A 25,767-nucleotide genomic window follows, 5' to 3' on the forward strand; every position below is an offset into this window, starting at 1 on the left:
TTTCGATTCCCAGACCGGGCGTTGTGAGTGTTTATTGAGCGAAAACACCTAAAGTTCCACGAGGCTCCAGCAGGGAATAGTGGCGAACCCTGCTGTACTCTTTCACCACAACTTTCTCTTACTTCCTGTTTCTGTTGTGTCTGTAATTCAAAGAGTCAGCCTTGTCACACTGTGTCACGCTGAATATCCCTGAGAACTACGTTAAGGGTACACGTGTCTGTGGAGTGCTCAGCCACTTGCACGTTAATTTCACGAGCAGACTGTTCCGTTGATCGGATCAAGTGGAACCCTCGACGTCGTAAGCGATGGAGTGCCAACAACAACATCATCTTATATGCACAGAACATATTAATTACTTTATTTTATTTCATTTTACAGAGTAACTAACTATTTTTCATGGTTGTGTGATTAAGAAGTTTGCTTTGCAACCACATGATTTTGGGTTCAGTCCCACTGCATAGCACCATGATTGAGTGTCTTCTACTACAGCCCCAGGTTGACCAGTGCCTTGTGAGTGGATTTGGTAAATGGAAACTGTATGGAAGTTCATTGTGTATGTGTATATGCCAGTGTTTATGCTTGACAACTGGTGTTGGTTTGCTTACCTACCTGTAACTTAATGTATAAATGTATGTGTGTGTGTGTGTATGTATATATATATATATATATATATATATATATATATAATATGTATATAGGCGATTTAATATATTTAATGTGTCTAATTTGCTTATCCGCATAATTTCGTCTATACCTGCTCAACTTTATCCCTCTTTACTGTAATGACATTGTAGTCTAAGTTTGGATCTTTTGAGCACTCCACACACACACACACACATACACACACACACACACACACACACACACACACACACACACACACACACACACTAATATTGAACGGTGAGCAGTGAGAATGAGTGTTCAACACTATTGGTGGATGAATATTCTTTACTTGTAGGTTAACAAGGCAACCAACGGTTTCATGTGAAGTGATCTTCACAATTGTTCAAACATGCTACATGGAAGTATTGGTACTTGTCGCCAGAGATGAGTACCTATACTTTCATGTGGCACACTTAAACATTTGTGAAGATCTCTTCATATGAAATCATTGGTTTCCTTGTTAACCCACAAATTATATATGAGGGGGTGCTAAAAAATACCTGGCTTTGGGTAAAAGAAACTACAGGAGGATCAGTTAATTATGATTTTATCCAACATATTCCTCTCTCAGATTCACACACTTTTTGCAGTTTTCGTAAGCCCTGTAAAAGAACTTGGAAGGTGGGGCTTCCAATGTGGCCTTTCGCTATACCCTTAAAGCCAGGAATTTTTAGCCCTCCCTCATCTGTGTGCATGTGTGTAAGGCTTCTATACAGTTTCTATCTACCAATTACATTTACAAAATATTGGTCGGCCTAAGGCTACAGCAGAAGGCACGTGTCCAAGGTTCCACACAGTAAGATAAACCTTGAAAGTATGTGATTATAAAGTGGTTTTTATGTCCACACTTAAAAGTTGTTTCTTAAATTGTATTCAAATTAGTGTAAAAGTTAAAAAGCATCGATGTCTAAAACCTTATAAGAAATTTTCCTTAATCAGTTAATGACCAGGCTCATGGTATGAACTTCAATAAACTTAAGTTATTTTATAAAACAAATAACTGCTTGTTTAGTTGTTTGCAGCTAAACATTTAAGTGCTATTAGCAAAGGTTGTTTATGTGTTGCATAATAAGTGAATTTAAAAACATGCCTAAATAAACAAAATTATGCAAATTACTTTACATAAATATAAAGTGGAGACGAGTTATTAGAAAATAGGAGCAGTAAATGCTGAGATTAAAAATTAATTTATGCTCTGTGCTGTGAAATAACTATTCTATGTGTGTGTGTGTGTGTGTATGTGAAGATATTTACTTCCCAGCCACTTGTTTTCAGATTCAGTCCTACCAGGTGGCACCTTGAGCAAATGTCTCCTACTATAACTCTGGGCCTACCAAAGCCTGATGAATGGTTTTAGTAGAAATGTCTGGCTATGGGGGAACTATTACCTTACTTGGATTTAGAAGGATATCTGTTTGTAGAAAATCTGCCTCAATAAATTCTGTCCGCCCATGTAAGTGTGGAAAAATGGCTGAAAACAATGATGATGATCATCATCATATGTGTGTGTGTGTGTGTGTGTGATGCAATGTGTCAGTGTCAGCATCAACTGTTGCATGCTGTAATATTCATTATTATACCTATTAATTCAGTGTCAGTTTGTGACATTTTATTTCGTTTTTGGATTTGGTTTGCAAGATTCTTTATGTGAGTTCGTGTGTTGAAACATATTCTGTTGTGTCTGGGGAGAGTCATTCTCTTTTGGTGCCTTATAATTTAACACACTCACTGGTAAAATTTCCACTTATTTCTTTTTTATTTTTCTAAAATTTTCGTTGCGTCTTGCAACAAGATTTTGAATGCTCAACTAGAACTAAAGCAGTTATTACTTTCTTCCATTAGCTATATTTTTGTTCTGTCTAAACAAATGATACTATCAGTGTTTTCGTAATCAATTTGAAAATACATTGCACGGGTGATTAGCCCATTCAACTTCACCAGCTTTACCTGTTTCCATCTCTCACGACGAGGATGAGGGGTTGGCCTATACTCCGCGTTGGAGGGTTAAAGGCAAGAAAGAAGAAAGAAACAAATGATATAATGCTTATTAGAAATAAGGAAGAAAAATATGGGTAACTAATTCACTCTTTTGATCTTGTCAAGAGATGATTTTTTCTTGACATCCACTGAAATCCAGGCCTTTTTTTTTTTTTGGCATATGGATTGTTTTATTATTAGATTCAACTATACATATTAATTTTCTTAAAGATGTGGATGAATACATTGGTGTGTCTAGTAGAAGTTGTGTCCTAAGTACAAACAAACAAAAAAACATGATGGAGGTATGTTGGATTGTTGGCATGACTGTTTTCGTATATGTGGAATAGTATTATAACACATCCTTTTAATAATGTGCACTCATCCAACATCTCTTCTGTTAACTTTTTTACTTTTCCATTCTCTCTATACAGACGAAGCAAAGCATAACTGGAGAAATAAACCAACTAACCAGCTTTTATATTGACTATTGTGTGCGTGTCTGTGTGATTTATGATGTGTTTGCTTTAAATGCAGGACAAGTTACCATATGAATTAAGGCTCCATATTTATACCATTATAAGCTTTTATATTCCAATATTGCACACTCACCTAAGCAGTAAGTCATGTATATTTAGAGTTAGGCTGTAACATATGAAAAGAACCTCATAAAATTGAAATAATAACAAATTAAAACAAATTATTAATATTTCAACTCCTTCATTATATTTATTTTAATAATAACCATTTTTTCTGATAAAATTATTGAAATATAATTACGAGTCTTATTTGAATTCTGAACAAGTTGACTTTAACTTTTGTCCTTAAAAAATAATTACCAGTTGAGCACTGGGGTTGATCTAACGGACTTACTTCTTCCCCTAAAATATTGCTGGCCTTGTGCCAAAATTTGAAACCATTATTTTGGTAAGTGCTAGAGACAACTCTGAGCATGAGGTAATCTTATTATGACCTCATCTGCAAAGCATAAGTTTCATTGTACCTGCTAAAGTAGTGATGGAAAGATCACCAATAAAATGTGCAAGAACTTATCTGGTTGGCATAAAAACTATATTACCCACTTTCATCATCTGCTTGAAAAAAAATATATAGCTATGTCTTGAGAATGGCCCTTTTCATAGCTATTTCTATGCATGTACATACTGTGTCTCATGAGAAATATTTATGTGAAAAATGAAATATTGAAAATATTCTGTCAGTCACTACATATAGACATCAATATTTTATTGCCGTAAAGTTTAACAGTTTTGTTTGATTTTTCCTGTTCTGTGTACACTTTATATATATTTGATACCCTGTCTTTGGTTTCACTCAAATATGAAATATCTTGCTTATTCTTGTAGCAACAGACAAAACTTATATATTAGCTGATAGTTTACTTATCTTTGCATTTTTGTCATCAGTTGATGCTGCTAATGTTTCTGTGTGCATACAAAATCAATTAACTACACACACACACACACACACACACACACACAAAAAGAAATGTTTTGTTTTATAAAAGAAGTAGGTTAATAAACTAATTATATAATCTGCATATCCTGTAGAAAACTTTAAAGAAATTTCTTTTCGTGGGAAGGATTTATTAGAAGAGATATTAAGTGTAGCTTATATTTAGTGTTTGTAACTCTGCTTGGTTTTGTGGCAACTTATGGTTTCATTTCATTGTTTGATGGTCACGCTGACAGAAGAAAACAGTTACAGAAATTTAAACTAATTCTAGAATGTTGAAATATTGTTTTCATAAAGCAAGCAAAATCTTACCCTTGAAACTTGGGAAAGTATTAGAATATTTTATATTCAATATATATAGTTGCTGGTTAATATATGTTGCTGATAAATATATTTATTTGGCTAATAATATATATTATTTGCTGATGAATTGATTATTTTCTTACTTTGAATCTGTTGTATCTCTTGTTTGTTTAGACCTAGATCAATCTAGATTGAGCAAACAGGTCTATCTTCAAAGAAATTGTAGATGTGATCTGATTTTTTTTTTTTTAGTTAGAGTATATCTCATGTTTCCCTTATTTAAGGTGGTAATACATGTAATTTGTGGGAGGTTTAGCTCAATCTGTATCTGTTGGGTGATAAAGCACTTTTGATATCTTTTCTTAGTGATAGAGAAGTGCTTATATTTTTTTACTCTTGCAGTTTTATGTGAATAATTGCCTTCTTAATGGACTAGCAAATAATTGTCCCAACAGCTAAACACTGATTTAGTTCCTTATCTTCTGCCAGCTTTTTTGTTTTTGTTTTGGTTAGATTGCTATGTGAAAGTTGGTGGGTAAATCACCTTCCAAAGAGTATTAAACTGACTAAAGGATAAATAACTACATCTTGACATCCACTGAAATCCAGTGGCATATATCCATATTTGTTAGATTCAACTATTCATATTATTTTTCTTAAAGATGAATACATTGGTGTGTCTAGTAGAGTTTATGTTCTAAGTACAAAAAAAAAACAACAACAAAAATTAAAGGAATGAAGGAGACATGAGGATGCTGGGGTTCTGTAATTCAAAGGAATATATTATTTGTAGTGCAGATTTATAGTTACATGTTATTAACTATCTTTCTATAAGCAGAGTTCACAAGAAATGCTTGATAGCAACAAAAACATGTTCACCTTGCCCGCATGTAACACAAATCTCAGAAAGGCAGCTAGTGAATAGTCACCGACCTAAAATTAGTGCTTCATCATTCTGTTTAACTTAGCAATAACCACACCAAGAATTATGACTAATCACTAGTTTACATTCATTTCTTTTAGAGGCAGAACAATATTGAGAGCAATATTATTTTGTGTATATAAAACAAATGGCTACAAATAGCCTTTTTATGTATATTAGTCATTAGTTATAATTGTTGGCTTAGTTACCTGCTTAGTTAAACAGAATGATGAAGTGGTGTTAATTTTGAAGTCTGGCATAGCAACACCATTATTTACTAAGGATCTCAACTCTCTTTCACTTCCTCCAGCTGTCACAGTGATTAGTTATTTCTGAATGAAAGGCAGAGTAAATAAAACTTGTAAGAAATGAAATTCTATATAGCTATGAAGTATATATTGTTTCTCTTTATATCAAAAGAGACATGAAATGTTGAATATTTTATGTTAATTTTTTAGCAAGATTAAGTACATGTGATTTGAATGATTAAGCACGACTAGGATACAACTGAGACAATTTATGTATAGATATAATATGTGAATAGAAGATACTAGATAGTTAAAGACTTAGAGTTGATAGAATATACTTGTGGTAGATATGGACCAGTGAAAGCTAGATGATTTTATTAAATCAAGTATAATAGCATTATAACTAAAAATAAGGTGATACAGAATCATAATAATGAGATAAGCAATTTTAAGAAGATATAGAAAATCCTCTTATATAAAATCATCATTATAATTTTTTAATTTCAATTTTTGATGCTAGTATGGTTTGGATGGGTTATCTTAAGTGTCAATTTTATTTGAAATTACTGGTCTCTTAGAAGCATAGCCTGCAATTCATCTTTTAGGGATCATACCTTGTTTGTGCACTCCATTTTGTACAGAGTGTTGTTGTTGGCACTCCGTCACTTACGACGTCAAGGGTTCCAGTTGATCCGATCAATGGAACAGCCTGCTCGTGAAATTAACATGCAAGTGGCTGAGCACTCCACAGACACGTGTACCCTGAACGTAGTTCTCGGGGATATTCAGCGTGACACAGTGTGACAAGGCTGACCCTTTGAATTACAGGCACAACAGAAACAGGAAGTAAGAGTGAGAGAAAGTTGTGGTGGAAGAGTACAGCAGGGTTCGCCACTATCCCCTGCCAGAGCCTCGTGGAGCTTTAGGTGTTTTCGCTCAATAAACACTCACAACGCCCTGTCTGGGAATCGAAACCACGAGTCCACTGCCCTAACCACTGGGCCATTGCATCTCCACTGTACAGAGTGTACTATGAGCAATTTACATTGCTGACCAGACTGAAGAGTCTTCTCTTGTCTCATCTGTATCATTTTATATGTATCATCATTTTATATTTGCTTTCCATATTGGCATGTTTTGGACAGTTGTCACAGTCTGAGTCATTTCTTATTCAGAGTTACACCCAGGCATGGTTGGAGACCTCTTCTTACTAATGTATTTTATTTTGGTATGGTTTCTACTGATGAATGACTCTCCTTATACCAACTATTTATATGTACTGCGTGCATTTTATTATTATGACATCAACACCAGAGAAGTTGTCTCCTAAATGGTCCTCTTGACCTTATAATATCTCTGATTATTCACCAACCACTTTATAGAATGTATTGGAACATTCTATCAAGGCACCAGAACTTGTGAGGTTGCCTTGAACTCTGCAAGACAGAGATCTTCACTATTTGATGTTGTCTCCATTTGTTCACTTCAAGAGATAGCCATTTTAAAAGATGAACAAGAGGAGAAGGGCAAAGATGAAAGAGAGAGAGAGAGAGTTTGAAAAAGTGCTACAGGAGTAATAAAGATAGGCAGTAAAGGCAGAATATAATGAGAGAAAGAGGGTAGGTGGGAGAGAGAGATGCTAGTGACTGCTGTATTATTGCTGGTTTGAGAAAAAAAAAAGGGGCAATTAATGGGTTGTGGTGATAGTTGATGGTAAGAGAGCATGAAGGGTGGCATGGTGTTGGGAATAGATGGAAGTGGGTAGATGAAAGGGTATCAGATAGACAAGAAAGGCAGAAGATGGACATTTAGTAGCTACAAAGTAGGTAAAAGGCCCAGTTGTTGAATTATATTCCAGTTTCTATCATTAATTTTCATTTTAAGATGCTATTTGCTATGCTTGCATTGCTAGAAATATATAATCACCTATCAACATGCTCCTTTACCAGTTCTTTCACAGATGCAGTGTCTTGGGATTAGTTTGCACCATTTAGTCTGGTGTCTTCTCTGCTCTCTCTCTCTCCTTCTCTCTCTTCATTTCACTTTCAATACTTGACACCATGCCCATACCAGCCCAGTCTTGTCTTTTAAACACTACATTTGATTCCTTTTATATTCAGTTTTTCTCTCACCTCATTTGTACTCCACTATTAATGCATGTTAACGTTATACATCCAGCAAACCATGCTCACTTCATTTCTTTCTAGTTTTCATGAATACACTGCAGTCAAGGCTAATATCTTGCTATCATACAGTATGCACTTTGGTACAAGCTGTATACAGTCTGCCCTTCACTCAGAGAGAGAGAGAGCATCTATTGCCAGTAGAGGTAATAGTTCCCCAAACCTTTTCCTATCCATTTTTACTCTCGCTACTATACTTACAGAATTAGCCTGGCTAGGTAACAGAAACTATCAAGTACTACTAGGGAGGCACCCAGGCATTTAAGAGAATCTATTTCCCCTGGGTGCTCTTAGTGCTTATTGGCCTTGTCTACTTGCCCTATATGACAGCTGTCTTCTTCATTGCCTACCTGCGATACCACTACACCTCTGCTATGTCCGTTGCTTACACTGAACCCACCATATGGACTTTTCCTCTCTACTTCTTTTCTGCATACCAAGCACAACCACTTTCCTGAAGGTAGAAAGTCTTGTCTTCTTTCCTACCAACTAAAACTTTAGTGTTTGTTATGTTTATTTTAAGGCCATTCAATTCCAGGTTTCAATTCACTGTCTGGAATTTCTTCTCTAATTTTTCTACAGATCCTGCAATAAGAACTAACTCATAGGCATGCAGGAATTTCCATGAACAACTGGTGTTAAACTCCTCCATTATGGTGTGTGTGTGTGTGTGTGTGTGTGTGTGTGTGTGTATGTATATATATATATATATATATATATATATATATATTATATTCCAGTTTCTATCATTAATTTTCATTTTAAGATGCTATTTGCTATGCTTGCATTGCTAGAAATATATAATCACCTATCAACATGCTCCTTTACCAGTTCTTTCACAGATGCAGTGTCTTGGGATTAGTTTGCACCATTTAGTCTGGTGTCTTCTCTGCTCTCTCTCTCTCCCTCTCTCTCTTCATTTCACTTTTGGGAGAATTTACGAAAAAAACAACAGATGAAGACAGGTGGTGTAAACAACAAATGGATGTATTAGTTTAACGCTCGGGAATAGAGAAAGTCTTTGACGTTTCGAGCTACGCTCTTCAACTGAAAGGAACACAGAAAGAAATAAGGAGAGAAACAAGGAGAAAAAAATATATATATAAATGTAGTGGTCAGCGATCTATCATATATATATATAAAACAGTTTAGCTAGATGTGAAATACACTTCAGGGATTTGATTATTCTTGAAAAACTTTGTTTTATTAGTGAGCAGAAACAGCTGTAATTTATGAGATGTGTCATTTGTTTGCATAAAATATTTAAATTGAATTGAATTTATAATTGTTCAATTTATTGTTTTGTTTTTCCATTTCTGATTTATATATTATATTAAGGGCATTACTACACCTAAATGCCTCACGCTATGAGGGACTCTTAAAGCCAAAACTACCATGATAAATATACAGTGTACCGACAGCAAGGGAATGCAACTTGGAAGTCATTTCATAAAAACGGATTCAGCCGCAAATCATTTGATTTCATAGTTAGTGAACATAATCCACTTTCTAATCGTCAGTGCAGGCATAATCAAGGCACATAAAAATGAACAAAATTCAACATACCAGACAAACACCAAATATATCCAACATAGCACATAGAAATGTTCACACTTATATATCTATGTAAGGGGCAGGCTTTTCAAATTACATCTTGGTACACATGTATATTCGGAATAATTCAGCACTGAATAGATTCCGGTTAAATTTAAAATTAAATATAGGATAAAATCTATATCAGAATTTATCAAGTAGCCAGCTTGATAAATTCTTATATAAATTTTATCTTATATTTAATTATATATATATATATGTATGTATATGAGGGAAGTGCTGCCTTCCAGCAAATTTGTTGAAAGGTATATGAAATGAGAGTAGCAAGCATGGTCTGAGAGAATGGGTCTGCTCTGAACATGTACTTGTAAATTGCAGATGAACAACTGGGAGAAGGCCTTAGTGGTGAGGGTGACTGTCATTTTATGATGTTTCCATGAGTAGCCCTCAGAGATCTCCAAACTTAGTTCAAATTTTTTTTTGCTTTCATTATTTCTCTCGTTATATATATATAATCCTGCACTATATCCTCTTATACCATGCTTGTTTTTTTTGTTAACCTTTATGTTTAATAAAGAAAGCATTCTTCTTCTCCTGCTCCTCGTTATTATTGAAGATATTGCACAGTATCCCATATAAGTGTCCAGTTGTTTCTTCAGGTTTGGTGGTATTGAACCCAATGCTTCGATGACAATGAGAATGATCTTTATGTTTGACTCTTGCAGCTGCCACATCTTGACAGTTTGAATTTTCAGGTCTCCATATTTGTTGACTTTTTCTCTTTTTTTCCATGTCAATTATTAGGCACTCTTGCTTGTCCTTCTTAAAGGCTACTATATCTGGTGTTTAGTGCCTTAACACTTTGTGTGTCTGAAAATTAAAGTCCCAGAGGATCATTGCCTTCCTGTTTCTGTTCATTACTTTTTCTGGTGTATGTTGGTCCCAAGTGCCCATTACCTCACTTTCATATTTCCGATACTGTAGCTAGTGAAAGTTTAGGACCCTGTCATGTCTGTGCTTGTATTCTTTCTGTCCAAGACTTTCACAAGTACTAATGATGTGAGTCACACTTCTGACCTTCTTCCCACACATTCTGCAGGGGTTCATTGCATGTCTTCCATTCACTCTCCATTTGGCAAATCTATGCCCCTGTAATCTGCTCTTTTCCCTTATTTTAAAAGGAGCACTGCTCACTTTCAGATCTTGAAGTCCATTCCTGTATCCTTGCTGCACATATACAATCTCAACTAACCTCTGTGATATGCATTCAGTGTAGCATTGCACCCTCAATGCTTTTGCTTGTATATGTTGTTTTAGGGTTTCAATAACAGTTTTGAACCTGTTCTTTTCTATATGGTATTTTTTTCAAGATATGCCTTCACATCTTTTTCAGTATATTTCCATTGCCCTTTAGACCATTCTTCTATGTGACTCAAATCTTTATGCAAGGTTTTAATATCACCTTCAGTTCTCCACTTCCACCATAGCTCCTTCTGTTTGCCTGATTCCTCTCTTTCCCATATCATTGCCAGTATTTCAGATCATGTTCACTAACTTCTATATATGTGAATTGTTATTACTATTCTGTTGTTAATATTCTGTAAACTTAAGCCAGCTACTGATTCCCATTGATTTAATGTAGGTCAGGTTATTTTTATTTGTCTATGGTTGAGATTTCGAGTAGCAAGTAAAAATTTGGAAATACCAACTGTTTCTTTTCTTTTGTTTGTTATGAAAATGTCAGTCTGTTACTGAAACTGCTATTAATAACAAGCCATTGTTTTAATTTCTTAAAAGTTTACATTGTTTTTTTTTTCTTTTACTCTTATTAAGTACTTATAAACAGTATGGTTAGTCTAACTCTTTTTCTGCATAAATATTTTGTCAAATGATCAAAGCAGGTTTGAGTATGCTATGCTGATGAATCTCAAATGAAAACTATAGCCATCTCTTGTTTGTAGACAAAGATCAAATTTCCTCCTAAGTATATAATTCTGAGAGATAATTTGCAATTTCTTGAAATTATCCTTCTTTTCTTAGAGAATCATTAACAATTATACTTGGTTTTTATTTTCTTTTTTCAATTAAGTAACAGATCTTAGTAAATTGATAATTTTGTTAAAAATTATATCATTCAGTTTTTCTCAGCTGTAAATGTGTAACCCTGTGACAGATTAGCATTCCATTCAGGGGAATGTTGGCCTGCCCACCTAGTCAGCAGGGTGGCATCATTTGAAGGCCAACGTGAGGGGATATGCGGTGATTAATTATTTATTACCACACCTGACAGTCTGGTCGATACAGTGACAGCATTCAGTATGTCACTGCTTAACATCAGTATAGTTAACATTAGTCATTTCAGTTATCAATGCTAATGTTGGTTTTAACCTCGTTTGTTTTAGGTTGAAAATTAATTGTAATAAGGTTGGCTTTTATCTGGTTCATCTTTATATGCTGCTGCTGATCTGCAAATTGAATCACATCTGATATTGTTATATTTGATTATCTTTACATATCCATACCTTGGAGCAAGGATCTAACTGTTATTTGTCTGATATTTTCTGTTTTTCATTGTGGTAGAATTGAAGAATTGTCTGAGTGTCAGACTAAATCTTTGGTAATATTTAGACATGCCCCTTTGTTTCTGAATTCAAATTCTGTCAGGGTTGTATATTTCTAGTACTTCTTCTGATCCAAGAAGGCTCAATAGAATAAATATCAGAAATAAACAATAATAATTTTAATTGATTATATGCCTTCCATACAAATTTATGGCTTTGTGTAAGAAGTTGATATTTTCTATCATCCTCATGATCATCATGATCATCGTCATCATCATCCTTTAATGTCTGTTTACCATGCTGGCATGAGTTAGCCAGTTTGACCAGAGTTGGCAAGCTGGGAAGCTGCACGAGGTTCCAGTCTGATTTGGCTTGGTTTCTATAGTTGGATACCCTTCCTAATGCTAACCACTAATGCTAATGCTAACTGTGTGGAAGCATGTTATGTATATATATGTATATGTGTTTGTTTGAGTTGGGCAACAGGTATTGGTTTATGTTCTTGTAACTTAGTGGTTCAGCAAAAGAGACTGATAGAATAAGCACCAGACTTTAAAAATAAATACTGGTGTCAATTTGTTTGACTATACCTTTCAAGGTAGTGCTTCAGCAATGCTGACAAATGAAATGATAAAAGATACATGTTTTTTTGTTAAAAATTTTTAAAGCTGTAAATCAAAAGAAAGTTATCAAAGACAAGAGTTAAATCATTATCTGTACAGGATTTCATTTTTTCCTGTTTTTCTCTTTCTTTTTTTTTTACTTTCTAAATTCTAGTATAATGCAGACTATATGGTCAAAAGTTCAAATCCTACAACTGTCATTGTATTATGCTTCTGAACATGGCACATAACTTTACTTACTCTAATTTGCTTGACTGCATGTGTAGGAGTAAGCAGGGAATGAAGCTCTCTGTTATTTCACAGTTGAATAGTTAGCATAGGAAAGACGTCTATTTGTAAAAAACAATCACCATTAATAACTACACACACCATTCCATCATTCCATGCATGCATGTAAAAATGGAAGGGAGAGAAAAAAATCTATAAATATTCATAGATCTTTCAATACTGTCATCCCAAAGCATTTTATTGATGTGGTTCCAGCTCCAGTTAATTTTAGTACTGTGATTCCTGCTATGCAACATGGTTATTTTAGTGCTTTGATTCCAGTTACAACAAACAGTTGGTAGAGTAGTTTATACAAATGTTTTAAATGGCATCTGGGATGATTTCACCATATACCGTCTCTTCAGTTATACATCTGGTTTGTACATTGTTACTATATCTCTAAACAGTTGCTAATATCATAGGTGTTGCTAAGGCAGCAAGCTGACAGAATCATTAGGGTTGATAAAATAACTACCAATTGGGCACTTAGGTTGATGTAATCAACTAGCGCCCTTGCCCCAAATTTCAGGCCTTGTGCCTATTGTAGAAAGGATTATCATAGATGTAGCTTCAACAACAGTACAAATATTGCACACACTTGAACATACCAAAGAAAGTAGCATCAGCAGTCCTCTTCTGATTGAGATTAAGTAAAAGAAACTCTTTATCTTTTCTTGAATATAAATCACAAATTAATTTTTACCCCTAATGGGGCATAAAAAGAATTCAGGACAATGTGTCATCATCATATTGAGCAGAATTGTTAGAGTATCAGACAAAATACCTTGTGATATTTCTTATAACACTTTACATTCTGAGCTCAAATCCCTCCAGGGTTAACTTTGCCTTTCATCTTTTCATGGTTGATGAAATGAAGTACCGGCTGATGGTATTGACTACCCTATCCCCTAAAAATTTTAGGTGCTGCATCCACAAAGGAGAGTATACCCACTGAGAACTTTTTGGTAATTCAAAAACCACATACCCTCACCCACTTTTCCATGATAAGGTTAGGGCTTCGAATCTTCCAAACAGACACATGACATGTCACTTAGTCAAATTAGCCCTTCATTTACTCCACAAATGTTTTGTCGTCAATGATGCACTTCTCCATATCACATGTTTCAACTTAACTGTACCATATATACAAACTATGCTATTTAAATCCTGAGCAATACGGGGTATGTCTGTTAATTGGTATATATTTTATCAATTCTTCAGAGATGAAATGAAAAATTACTGTTATAGCTGTGCACTTGCTGCCAGAAAAATGTCAGAAAATATCTAGATTGTCAATCAACTTTTCTATCACGTCTCTCCACTTTTTTTTTTTAAAGAAATTATTTATGCTATTTTATTGTCTTAATCTGAAATAGTTTCATATTATTTACTTTTGTATAGTTTTCTTTATATTTCTAAAAGTAATTTATTTATTGTAGTTGTTTATTGTAATTTCCAATGATGGAGCAGGCTATGCCTCCAGGCTGCAAATTTTCCTGTCATAGAGGACAATAACTCGTATTGATACTACCATGAATTCTTTGTAGAGCTACATGATCCCGAAGAAAATTGCATAGCAAACACAAGAAGATATGAATTCAGTATTTTGCTCTAAAAAATCATCAACATTATCATCTTCCTTTAACATCTGCTTTCCAGGCTGGCATGGTTTGGATGGTTTGACCAGAGCTGGCAAGCCAGAGAGCTGTACCAGGTTCCAGTTTGATTCGGCCTGGTTTCTATGGCTGGCTCTCTTCCTAATGCCAATCACTTTACAGTGCGTGCTTTTAACATGCACCAGCACAAGTGCTTTTCATGTGGCACCAGCACAGGACACTTGCTGGCCAATCCTCTTCACCAGGGGATGCAGCCGTAAGCAACAATTTTGCATATTCTCTGTTGAGAGTTATAACTCTAAAATTGTTTTAGAGCAAGGATAGAAATATATTCTTTAATAGAATTATTTCATTAATATATTGCATAATTTTGTCTGATGATCATTAAATCTACATCATTAATCAATTGATATATAAGCATTGATTGAGACAGAGAGTGTATGTGTTTTAATTGTACTAACCCTGAAAGATTCAGCTATACTTCAGTTAGACTCATGTGATCTCTCTATGAGTTAGAATTAAAATCTTTATAGAGTAAGGTTAGAAATATATTTTTACTAGCCAATGAAAAATGCAGACACATACTAACAATATTCTTAATTAAACCTGGAAAAAGTAGAAGACAAGAAAAAACTCATTAAAATTAGAGCTTAAAATATTGCTGCTAAAATTAAAATTAAATAGTACCTGTTAGGTATTTTTTCACATTTTAAAAAAAATTCAATTAATTTCACTTTTCCCTTTTTTATCTTAATTTTATTTTTTGTACTAAATGAATTAATAAACAAATTTTAAATTTTAATTTTAGCAGCAATATTTTAAGCTCTAATTTTAATGAGTTTTTTCTTGTCCTCTACTTTTCCAGGTTTAATTGTTAAGAATATTGTTAGTATGTGTCCACATTTTTCATTGGCTAGTCCAGTGTTTTTACAGGCATTGCAGTAATAGTAACATTTTAATTAAAAATATATAAAATTACCATTTTTTGCAGTCATTTTGAATTCAAAAATTTCCAAGAAAATTCAAACAGAATTTTGGTTTTTTCATTTGACTAATTCTCATTTAGAAATTAAATTAAAATAAATGATAATCATTGCAACTTTTCCTTTTCTGGACATAATGTATGTACTGTAATTTCAGTATGTACTGTACAGAGACAAAGTTACAAATGAATATAATTAAAGAAATTTTTAAATAATGGGAAACAAAAAAAAAAAATGAGGATAAGAATTTAATATGATAACTTTATTTTAAATGAATCCAATTAATATTGGATAGAATATAATTACAAGTAGCATTTGCCTTTTCTAAACAGCCCTACTACCGACTTCAGCACTGCTCATAGAGACAAAGCCACAAATAGTCATATTCTATTTACTATAAAATTAATAAGTAAATTATAAATAAAGTCATTTTTAGCATGCAAATAATTAACTCCATGTTTGAAAATTTTAAAATAGTGAAAATGGAGTGTTAAAATATTTGAATTTTTGTCATTTGCCTTTTCTGAACAGCCCAACTACATGATTCAGTACTGTTCATAGAGACAAAATCAAAAAGATAAAAATATTTTATTAAATAATCTTGTTATTAAAATAATTTATTCAAAAATGGACTTTAAAATGCCATACTACAAAAATTTAAGCAAAAAAATTTCATTTTTTATAAAAAATAATTTTGACTAATGAAAATAAATATTAGAACTCTTTGTATCGATTTGTGTTGTCTTTTATCTTTTGTTGTGTGTGTGCGCCGAAGAAATAGTTTAATTTATGTAGGAGTAGTGTCCTTTAATATCACGCAAAAATTAATAAAAATTTTAGAATTAAAATTAAATATCTTTTTTTCTAATGGATAAAATTTTACAAAACCTTTACCAATATACTCCTTTAACATTTCTCTTTCATATTAATATCAATATAATAATTCTTAAAATTAAAAGAATGGTGTGGATTCAGAATGTCGATGTCAGGCATTACTACCTGTCAGTCAACTAGTTTGGTTTATACATTTTTACTCTTAACTTTTGTTCTACTGCACCAGATTTTAAGTATTTTATGTCTAAATGTAGCTCATCACTAGTCAAACATAATTCAAAAAGCTAAATTTAATTTCAATTAAAACTGAATTACTGAGACTGCTTGGAAGACGCCAACTGTGACAAAAAAGCTATGTTAATATTATACAACTACTATCGTAGTTGAATAATATAGAATTAACTATTTAAATATATTTCTATTTTACTTAAACTGTTTTTGAATATAATTCAAGAGAAATAGAGCCAAAGTATGTCATTGAATAATTTCTCTTGGTCATTCTTTTAAGTTGTTATATTTACCAGTGTTCATTTACTTAAAGTCTTTATATTTCTTAGTTATATTAAGTCTGGCAAGTACAAGTAATGAATCTACTTTGCTGAGTTGGTCTAATAATACTGAAACATGTCTAGAATTATCCCTATATGGTTAAAGATTAGACTCACTACCCACCTGGTGCCTACATTTGATTTTCATTAATTTTGATTCCACAGTTATCTTTCTCATCTTTCTTGATCAGGACCAGTCATTGAGGTAATGATCTTTTCTTCTCGATACAAGTGTTATTTCAACTAAATAGTAGTTCTTTATTTACTACATTATGTTAGTCCTGACATAACTCTCTGTAATAATTGGTGACTTCGGTGTTGCATTAAATCTTCATCTTTTATTATCATTTACAGATATTATGGACTATCATCAACTGACAAGATCAGTTAACTATCATGGGAGTACTCTTGCTAAGTATCTTATCTTTGAAGGACAAAATGTAGGAGATGATCTTGTAGTTCCACCCGAAAGAGATAACTTCCGAAATCGTTCTGAAATCAGGTGGGCATTTTGTTTCTTTTAAAATATTATTGTTCAACTTGATTTTTTGTATTTATACAAGGCCTTGTTTAATTTTAATGAAGAACTTTGATGATTTCATATGTGTGTGTATATATATATATATATATATATATATATATATATATATAATAGGTAGTTGGGGTAAATCCCAGCTGTTTCCTCTTGAAGCACATCTGCTTATTCCATTATTACAATCCATTTTGTGGCCACAGTTGCTGCTATATGTTAGTCAAAATACATACTAAAATTGAGAATTATGGAAATATTATTTGTGGAGTTTCAGAAACACATATAATCGAGAATAGATAATACCCACACAAAATTTCCACTTTCCTGTTTTGTTATATGTTATTGGTCAGTAAAAAGCACACTCTAAAAGTATTTTGAGCAGTTTGTTTTATATTACCATGTAGTTTATTCCTTGTTATGGTGTATAACCAAACTAAAAGTTACTATTGGTTTCACGTCTACTATTGCTAATACTGTTGACTCCTCTTTGATAATAGTTTGGTTGTTTGTTTAAGACTGAATGTTCAAAATAATATTTTGAATATTGTTTTACTTGTGGTTCTTATTTTTTGTTGTGATTTACAGTTGGGTGGACAAAATGCTGTCAAACTGCAAATCTTCCTGTCATAGATGATGATAACTCTTATTCATACTACCATGACTTGTCTGCAGAGTTACATGAGTATGATGGAAATTGTGTAACACATGCACTAGAAGATGTGAATTCTCTTTTTGCTCTCAAACAATCTTGAATATTCTGTCTAGAGAGTTATAATTCCAAAACTGCTTTAGAGTAAGGATAGCGATATATTCTTATATAGAATTATTTAGCATTACAAATGATACAGGTTTTATATTTATGGAATGATGGTCATAAACTACAAGTGGTGTTATTGTCATTTCTTCTGTCAAAAAGTGTTTATTTTCTTTGTGCTTTTGAAGATGTAAAACAATGTCACAGTTATATATTTGTCTAACCTATGGGAGTATGGAAATTCATCATCATCATTTAACGTCCATGTTTTATTCTGGCATGAATTGAATGATTTGACAGGATCCGGTGTGTCCTTGGACTACATTATACTTTAATGTCTGCTTTGGATGGTTTCTACACTTGGATGCCCTTCCTAATGCTAGCCACTTTACAACATATACAAAGGTCTGTTTTTCATGCCACCAGCTTTATTAAGGTTTCTATGCAGCTTTGCAAGATTGTGAATCATGAGGGAGTTGGCAGTGGGGATGGGTGGGTATCAGCTTTATGTCATAGGATGAGGATTAGAGTAGGAGAGAAGTGGGGATGACTGCAAGTTCTTGTAGAAGAGTTGGGGATATAAAATGAACAAGTGTTCATATTACATAAATAATTGGTACTAACATTAAACATTTCTCACTAATTATTTCATTGAAAAATCTACTGCAGTCAACTACAGAAACATGCACCTTGTCACATATGTATGTGACAGACGTATTTTATCATTAAAACAGTGTATGCAAAACTCCATGAAGTCAGTCATGTGAATTTTAAATACATCTTTACAAAAAGAAAGCTTGCTTGGAAATATTTAATATTTGTTTTTGCTGTATGTACGCTTGATCCTTAGCAGTTGTTTGGCCTGCTAGATATAGTAGGTAAATCTCCCTCGGTTTACAATCTGCTGTCTTAGAATATGAAGCTGCATAAACAAAAAGGAGAAATGAGATATACAAGACTGAAATAGTGTTCATCATATATCTGATCAGTCAGGGTAAACCTAGGGCTAAACCACAACAATAAAACAGTTATATGTTAGTTAATAGAAATCTGAACAACAGAAAATGCATATATGTGTGTGATTATGGATATGTACATGTGTTTTTGTATGAGAGAGAAGTGATTACTATATCATGAATATAACCAACATCTATCTATTATCTGCCTGTTAGGCTGGTGCAAAAATAATAGTGGCTTTTGTTTTTTAAACTTTGATGCTTACTTTGGGATAACCTGTTATTTTACTCTGTTCATGTAATATACCATTTTGAAAAGCAGATTTTGGTCTATTGATCTATATACCAATATTTTTGCTTTCACTGTTTATTCTTGTTTATTTTAGGCCGTCAAATTAAAGATGGAAAAAGCGATTTTATTGTATGAGTTCAAAATGGAACACAAAACAGTGTATTCTGTTTGCAATATCAACCAAGCATTTATTTGACCAGGAGACTATCAGTGTATGTACAGCTTAACATAGGTCCCCAAAATTTACCATGGAGATAACCTTGAAGAAAAAGGAAGGTTGTGGGTGACCTGCGATTGACAACCAATTGAGGATCATATCGAAGGGACCCATGCAAAACAATTTAGTTGCAAGCAAACTAAATGGTCTCCATTCAACAGTTGTTTGATGTTTGCACCACTTTGGAATGTTAAAAAAAAACCCACTCAATAAATGGATACTGCAGGTGTTGGAAGAAAAATCAAGAATATCACCATTGTGAAGTTTTGTCTGTGTTTCTTTTGTGCAACAAAAACAATCAATTTCTTGATTGTTTTATGATGTGATGGAAAATGAATTAAATATACAACCAACAGTGTTCATTGCCATGGTTGTGCTGAACTGAAGTATCTCCTAAACCAAAGCTATATTAAAAGGTTCTGGTCACTGTTTGATGGTTGTCAGTAAGTGGAATCTTCCACTATAATTCCTTAAATCCTGGCGAAACTATTGCAGCAGAGAAGCTGTGACAGGAAATCAATAAAATGCACCAAGATGCAATGTTTAGTTCCAGCACTGGTCAATCAAAAGGATCAATTCTTCTCCTTGATAATCTTTCAGTTGATTTTGTAAAAACTGAGCAAGCTAGGCTATGAAACTCTACTTGACTCAGTTTACTCTGGAGCCCTTCTCTAGCTGACTACCAATTTTTCAAGCATTTCAATAACTTCTTGCAAATGAAGGTCTTCAAAAGCCAAACACCAGCCCAAAACACCTTTGAAAAATGCACCAGTTCCAGGAGTCCAGAATTCTATGCTATCACAATAAAAAGACTTGTCTTTCTGTTGGCAAAAGTATGTAAACTCTAATGGATGTTATTTCTAATAATAAAATTTATTCTGAGCTGAAATATATTACTTAAAATAGTTTTAATAGGCAATTATCTCTTTATTTGATGTTTCTTTATTTATCCTTATCAAGTTTCCCTCACCCCACTATCTTTCAGAGGGTGGGGGACACTTCAGATATAAAATGGGATGATCATGGCCAGGACACTTTTCATCAAAAGTCATTGCTCACCTGGCGCTAAATAATAATATTGTGTCAAAATCTTGACTAGTAAAAGAAGGAAACTGTATGGTGTCATTGAACCTGCTAGAAATAACAGCCAAATCTTAAAATTGCATTGTACATCTGACTTATGCAAACATGGAAAGTGGGTGCAAAAATGATGATGTCTCAAAACAAAAAAAAAAATGAAATGACATGGACAATGTAGTCATACAAAAGTGATGGGATGATCATCTCTGGAGTGGCTTTTAACATGTCTGCTCAAACAGGACAGATCAAGGGTTAAAGAAGAACATATTGGGTATATGGTGGATACCGGAAACAACATGCATGTATGTGTGCATGTTTGTGATTATAGATGTATGTGTTTGTGTATAAAAGAGAGTATGGGGGATGACAAATTACTATGCTTTAAATGTAACCATATTACTACAATTCTCTCTCTCTTTCTCTGTATGTGTATATGTATACACACACACACACACATATGTTTCAAAATTGTCATAGTAGAATGGTATGTGTATCTGTATAAAACACACACTAATCATTACTTTTATACACTTCTGGAAAGATAACTTTTTGGTGAAGTTTTGTAGGTTGAGAGGTAAATTCCAAAATTGCATTTGTGAAAAAAAATTTTGAGGAATCATCATTTCAGATGTTCCAGACTTAAATCTGTTTAATATATATCTGGCTTTATAGCAACCATAGATTTTCTATAGCATTTAGACCAGCACTGAAGTCATGATGTTTTGTATACAAATACCTCTATATAAACAATGTGATTGAAGATAGAAAAATAGGTAACGGGTGTATATACACATTTCTGAAGTTATTGCTCCTTCTTCAGCATCACATCCAACCCATTAACTATCTATATAGATAAACTTAAAAATGAAAACATCACACTGCTAATGCAAAAACTCATAAACCTTTCATATATTTGGTGGTATACCATAGTTGCAAAACGAAGTATGGTCTACCTACCAGCAATTAATATGTATGTATCAGTTGTCAGGAATGTGTTTGATATGTAAGTTGGTCCCTCTAATAGTGTTACACTGCTAAACTTAGTGTCTATTTAAGTAATATATTCATGGGTAGTTAATGGGATGGATGTGGTGCTGAAGAAGGAGCAATAACTCTAGAAATGTGCATATACACTCATTACCTATTTTTCTATCTTCAACGACAATGTTCATATAGACGTATTCATATATGAAACATGGTAACTTTCAAAACTAGCTCTAACTTCAGTAGAAAATCTATAGAGATAAACTTAAAAATGAAAACAACACATTGCTAACACAAAATGTAGGATAGGGCACAGTATTGACTGATAAACTTTTAATATACTAGGTGGTGTATTATGGTTGCAAAAAAAAAAAAATGATGTCCATGTCAGTAATTATATATATATATATATATATATATATATATATATATATATATATATATATATATATATATATATGCATGTATATAGTATATTTGGCTGTTGTTACATATTCATACATATATTGATACACATACATGTATCAATCTAGTTCATTCTTGTCACACTGTATCATCTCCTCTTTCCATTGGTCCATCCATCTTTGCGGCTCTCATTTTGTTTCACTTTCTCTCTCTATCTGTGTGTGTGTGCAGGCACAGACATGGCTGTGTGGTTGAGGAGCTTGCTTTCCAACCATGTGGTTTTGGTTTCAGTCTCACTGTGTGACACCTCAAGCAAGGTCTTCTATAGACCAACCAAAGCCTTGTGAATGGATGTGGTAGAATGTGTGTCCCTTTGTCCTGGCATCAGTTGATGGTTGTAAACAAGTGTCATTCATTTACTATCATCCATACAAAAAGCAAAACAAACAATCATGTCTGGTCATGAGAAAACATTGCTTTGCTTGATAACACATGAGGGTTGGTGTCAGGAGGGGCATCCATCAAAGATCTGTCTCAATCCCATCTGATCGTGCAAGCATGTATGTTTGACTTGTTAAGGATTTCTAATATTTTAAATTGTTTGCATAGTGTATTTTTTCCGAAATTCTTGTAATCACCTGATGAAAAATTCTTCTAAGATAATGTATGTTTAATGCAGAAATAATTCCCTGATTCACAGGTTGTAGTAGTGAACTTGTGTTAGTGGAATGAAAATTACTTCAACAAGTTTTCATGCTTGGAGTGAATCAAGATTTGAAGGATGACCAAGAGCAAAATGGTCTCTATAAACAGAAGTGTTTTGGCTACAAATTATTCTTGAATATGAACGGTTCCAAATCTCAACCTCCAACATCAAAATAAATTGAGAGAAAAGTATAAAGGATACTAGAGTTAAATCATTATTTATATGAGTTTTCTTTGTTTACTTCTAATTATAGCATACTAGCAGTGAAGTTATTATGCTGTACTCCTGATCATATGGTTATAAGTTCAGATCTTACTACTGGCATTGTGCTTGTGTACCTGAGCATAACACATAACTTTGTGCTTGCTCCAGTTCGTCACAATAGTTCTGCCAGCCCATATATGGAGAAGGGTTAATGGTGGTACAATTGAAAGTCTTAGGGGGATATCAACCTATACAGACAAACAGTAGTAGTTTTTAAATCAACAAAAGAGCCTGTACACAATCGCTTGATTTGCTAGAATATCCCTCAATCACTCTCTAACATTTAAATGTAGAAGGACTCATTGGGCATCATCATCATCATCATCATTAAGAAAAATGAACTGGTCATTGTACAAATGCATTTGGCAATCAAGGTTGCCCTGGCATTAAATGGCAACAACAAACCAGTTAAAGGTGGGTGTCAGTTGCATGAAAGCTACATAAGTTAGGCTGATACTTCTATAATTTTCATACTTAAATTGACTGATTAGTTAGAAGGTTTAACTCCCAACACAAGCAAATTCATAGATATCATTGTAATATAGAGTTCTACTTGCTGGTCTTGGCTCTATCAAGATAACTCATCTTAAAACATTTGCAAGCTTATTATAAGGCTTGACCTGAAGGTTAACATGGTATGAACTCATGAGGGCAATGTTGTTAGCATGAGTAAAGTCTGCGATCATCATGTCATCAGTAACAACATTCAAAGTCATAGAAATCTAAGACAGCAGATTATATGATCAATAAGACAGGATCAAGATAAATACTGATAACAATGGGGTCACTTGTATGGAACTAGCAGCTAAGCCCGGTTTCTCCTGGTCGGTTTGGATGATGTGGGTGTAAAACCTGCTCTGTGTAAGCATTCGACTTGTTTGGGCACGCTTACTTTAAAAAAACAATTTTAGAATGACTTTTTTTTCCATCAAAACACTAAAAATAACTGACTAACAAAAAAAAAAAAACCCAACCAAGATTCAACCAAATCAAAAAATAAACCCAAATACTAAGCGAACAAAGATTAACCATTCCATTTCCATTGTGCACGCACACGTACACACACACACACACACACAAACACACGCATGCATTCACACTTACATACACACACATATATTCACACAGAGTTGAAACGCTCTCTCTTCCTTCCTTATTCATCTATCACCCCTTCCTTTCTCATTCATGAACACAAGAGTATTATTATAGTAGATTATCTCAGTAACCATGGGAGCTATGAAAAAAATACAAAGCCCACCATCACCACCAAATCATTCTACACATCTATGTAATTTTTCACGCAATTCCACCCAGTCTTTTGACTGTGAATCCCAAAACAAGAAAGAATCGCCCATGTCAAATTTATATATATTGATATGCTTCATCAGTAGAGGCCAACTGAAAATTGTATGACCTCATCCATCAAACCACTAGAAAAAAAAAACTCCAGCAGGGATCATTCAATACATTATGAAGATGAGATTGTGTTTGCTCCATAGAGTATACTGAAATGCCAAGGATACTTTAACTCAAACATAATCCTGGCAATAAGACAGAATCAACCACACCAGGCAGATACTGTTTTACTTTTCACTATAATGTTCACTAATTCGCAAATGTAGATAAAAACCAAGTGAGTAATCCCCAAGCTAATAGATGAAAAATTGCCCAGCAAAAGCAATATCTTTTGGTGTTTCCAAGGTTAGTGCTTCCTTTCTCATTGTGGTGTGACTACATCATGTAATTTCAAAAATTTGTCTGGAAATGGCTAGCTCCAGAGAATAATGATGATGTTGTCAAAGAAATATATAGTGCAAAGTCTTAGAGAAAAATAAAATATGGCAAATGTTTTGACAATAACATTTCATGAGTTAAGGTTGCAATATGCTTTTTGTAATTTTAAAATAATTTTTACTTTGAAGATAGATTTAAATTATAGTTAAGCAGAACATTAGGGGGCATGATATACATTTGTTTCTCTAATTGTTCCGCTCTCTAATATTTTGTTCATAATCTTTATTTCTTTGTCTTATATTTACAGCTTTGCAGTTTATATGAATGGTGTTTCACATTGATCAAACTTACAATCTACCATAATCAGTGTCAACATACATGTACATGAAATTGCAAGATATATGTATTTGCATGTGTGTGTGTTATATGTATATATTTGTGTGTATATGTAATATGTATATATATGTATGTATATGAAAAATACACGATCAAAGGTCTTTCTTGAGCCATAAGCTTGTGAGGCCATTTTCCTGGATACTGTGGTGTATATAGCCCTCCCATTCTGGATGGGATGCCATTCAGTCACAGGGTTACATATATTTGTCTGCTTAGTGGGTGGGAGTATTGTGAAATAAAAATGTTTTGCTCAATAACACAACACATTGTCTGGTCCAGGAATTAAAAGCTCAATCTTTCTATCATGAATGCAACACCTGAACTACTAAACCACATTTTTCCATGTATATGTATACTCATAATTTATGTGTATGCATACATATATATGATATATATAAATATGTGTGTAAGGGCATCCAGCTGTAGAAACTCTGCCAAATTAGACTGGAGCCTGGTGTTGCCATCCGGTTTCACCAGTCCTCAGTCAAATCGTCCAACCCATGCTAGCATGGAAAGCGGACGTTAAACGATGATGATGATGATGATGATGATATATGTATGAGGCAAGTGAAATCGAAATCGAGTTAAATTTGACGACTGGCACCCATGCCAACGTCGTCTCCTTCATTGGACACGAGACTCAGCTTGCGAAGACTTATTGGGGCAAGCGAAAGTGAAATCGTGATGGC

General features: G+C 33.5%; 1 protein-coding gene across 3 annotated transcripts in view; it reads left to right on the top strand.

The window, feature by feature from the left end:
* Positions 1 to 25,767, top strand: part of LOC106882663 (tetratricopeptide repeat protein 14) — an 83,370-nt gene that overhangs the window by 21,572 nt on the left and 36,031 nt on the right. For 2 of the 3 annotated variants that reach the window (XM_014933421.2, XM_014933419.2), the window contains exon 2: positions 17,113 to 17,260. In XM_014933421.2, the coding sequence (XP_014788907.1) occupies positions 17,118 to 17,260 (143 nt within the window). In that variant the 5' untranslated portion in view covers positions 17,113 to 17,117. Of the gene's footprint in view, positions 1 to 17,112; positions 17,261 to 19,386; positions 20,343 to 25,767 lie in introns of those variants that run through there. The other variant, XM_014933422.2, reaches the window with a different exon arrangement.

The sequence above is a fragment of the Octopus bimaculoides genome, chromosome 3 (assembly GCF_001194135.2).
Source record: "Octopus bimaculoides isolate UCB-OBI-ISO-001 chromosome 3, ASM119413v2, whole genome shotgun sequence".
Lineage (NCBI taxonomy): Eukaryota > Metazoa > Mollusca > Cephalopoda > Octopoda > Octopodidae > Octopus > Octopus bimaculoides.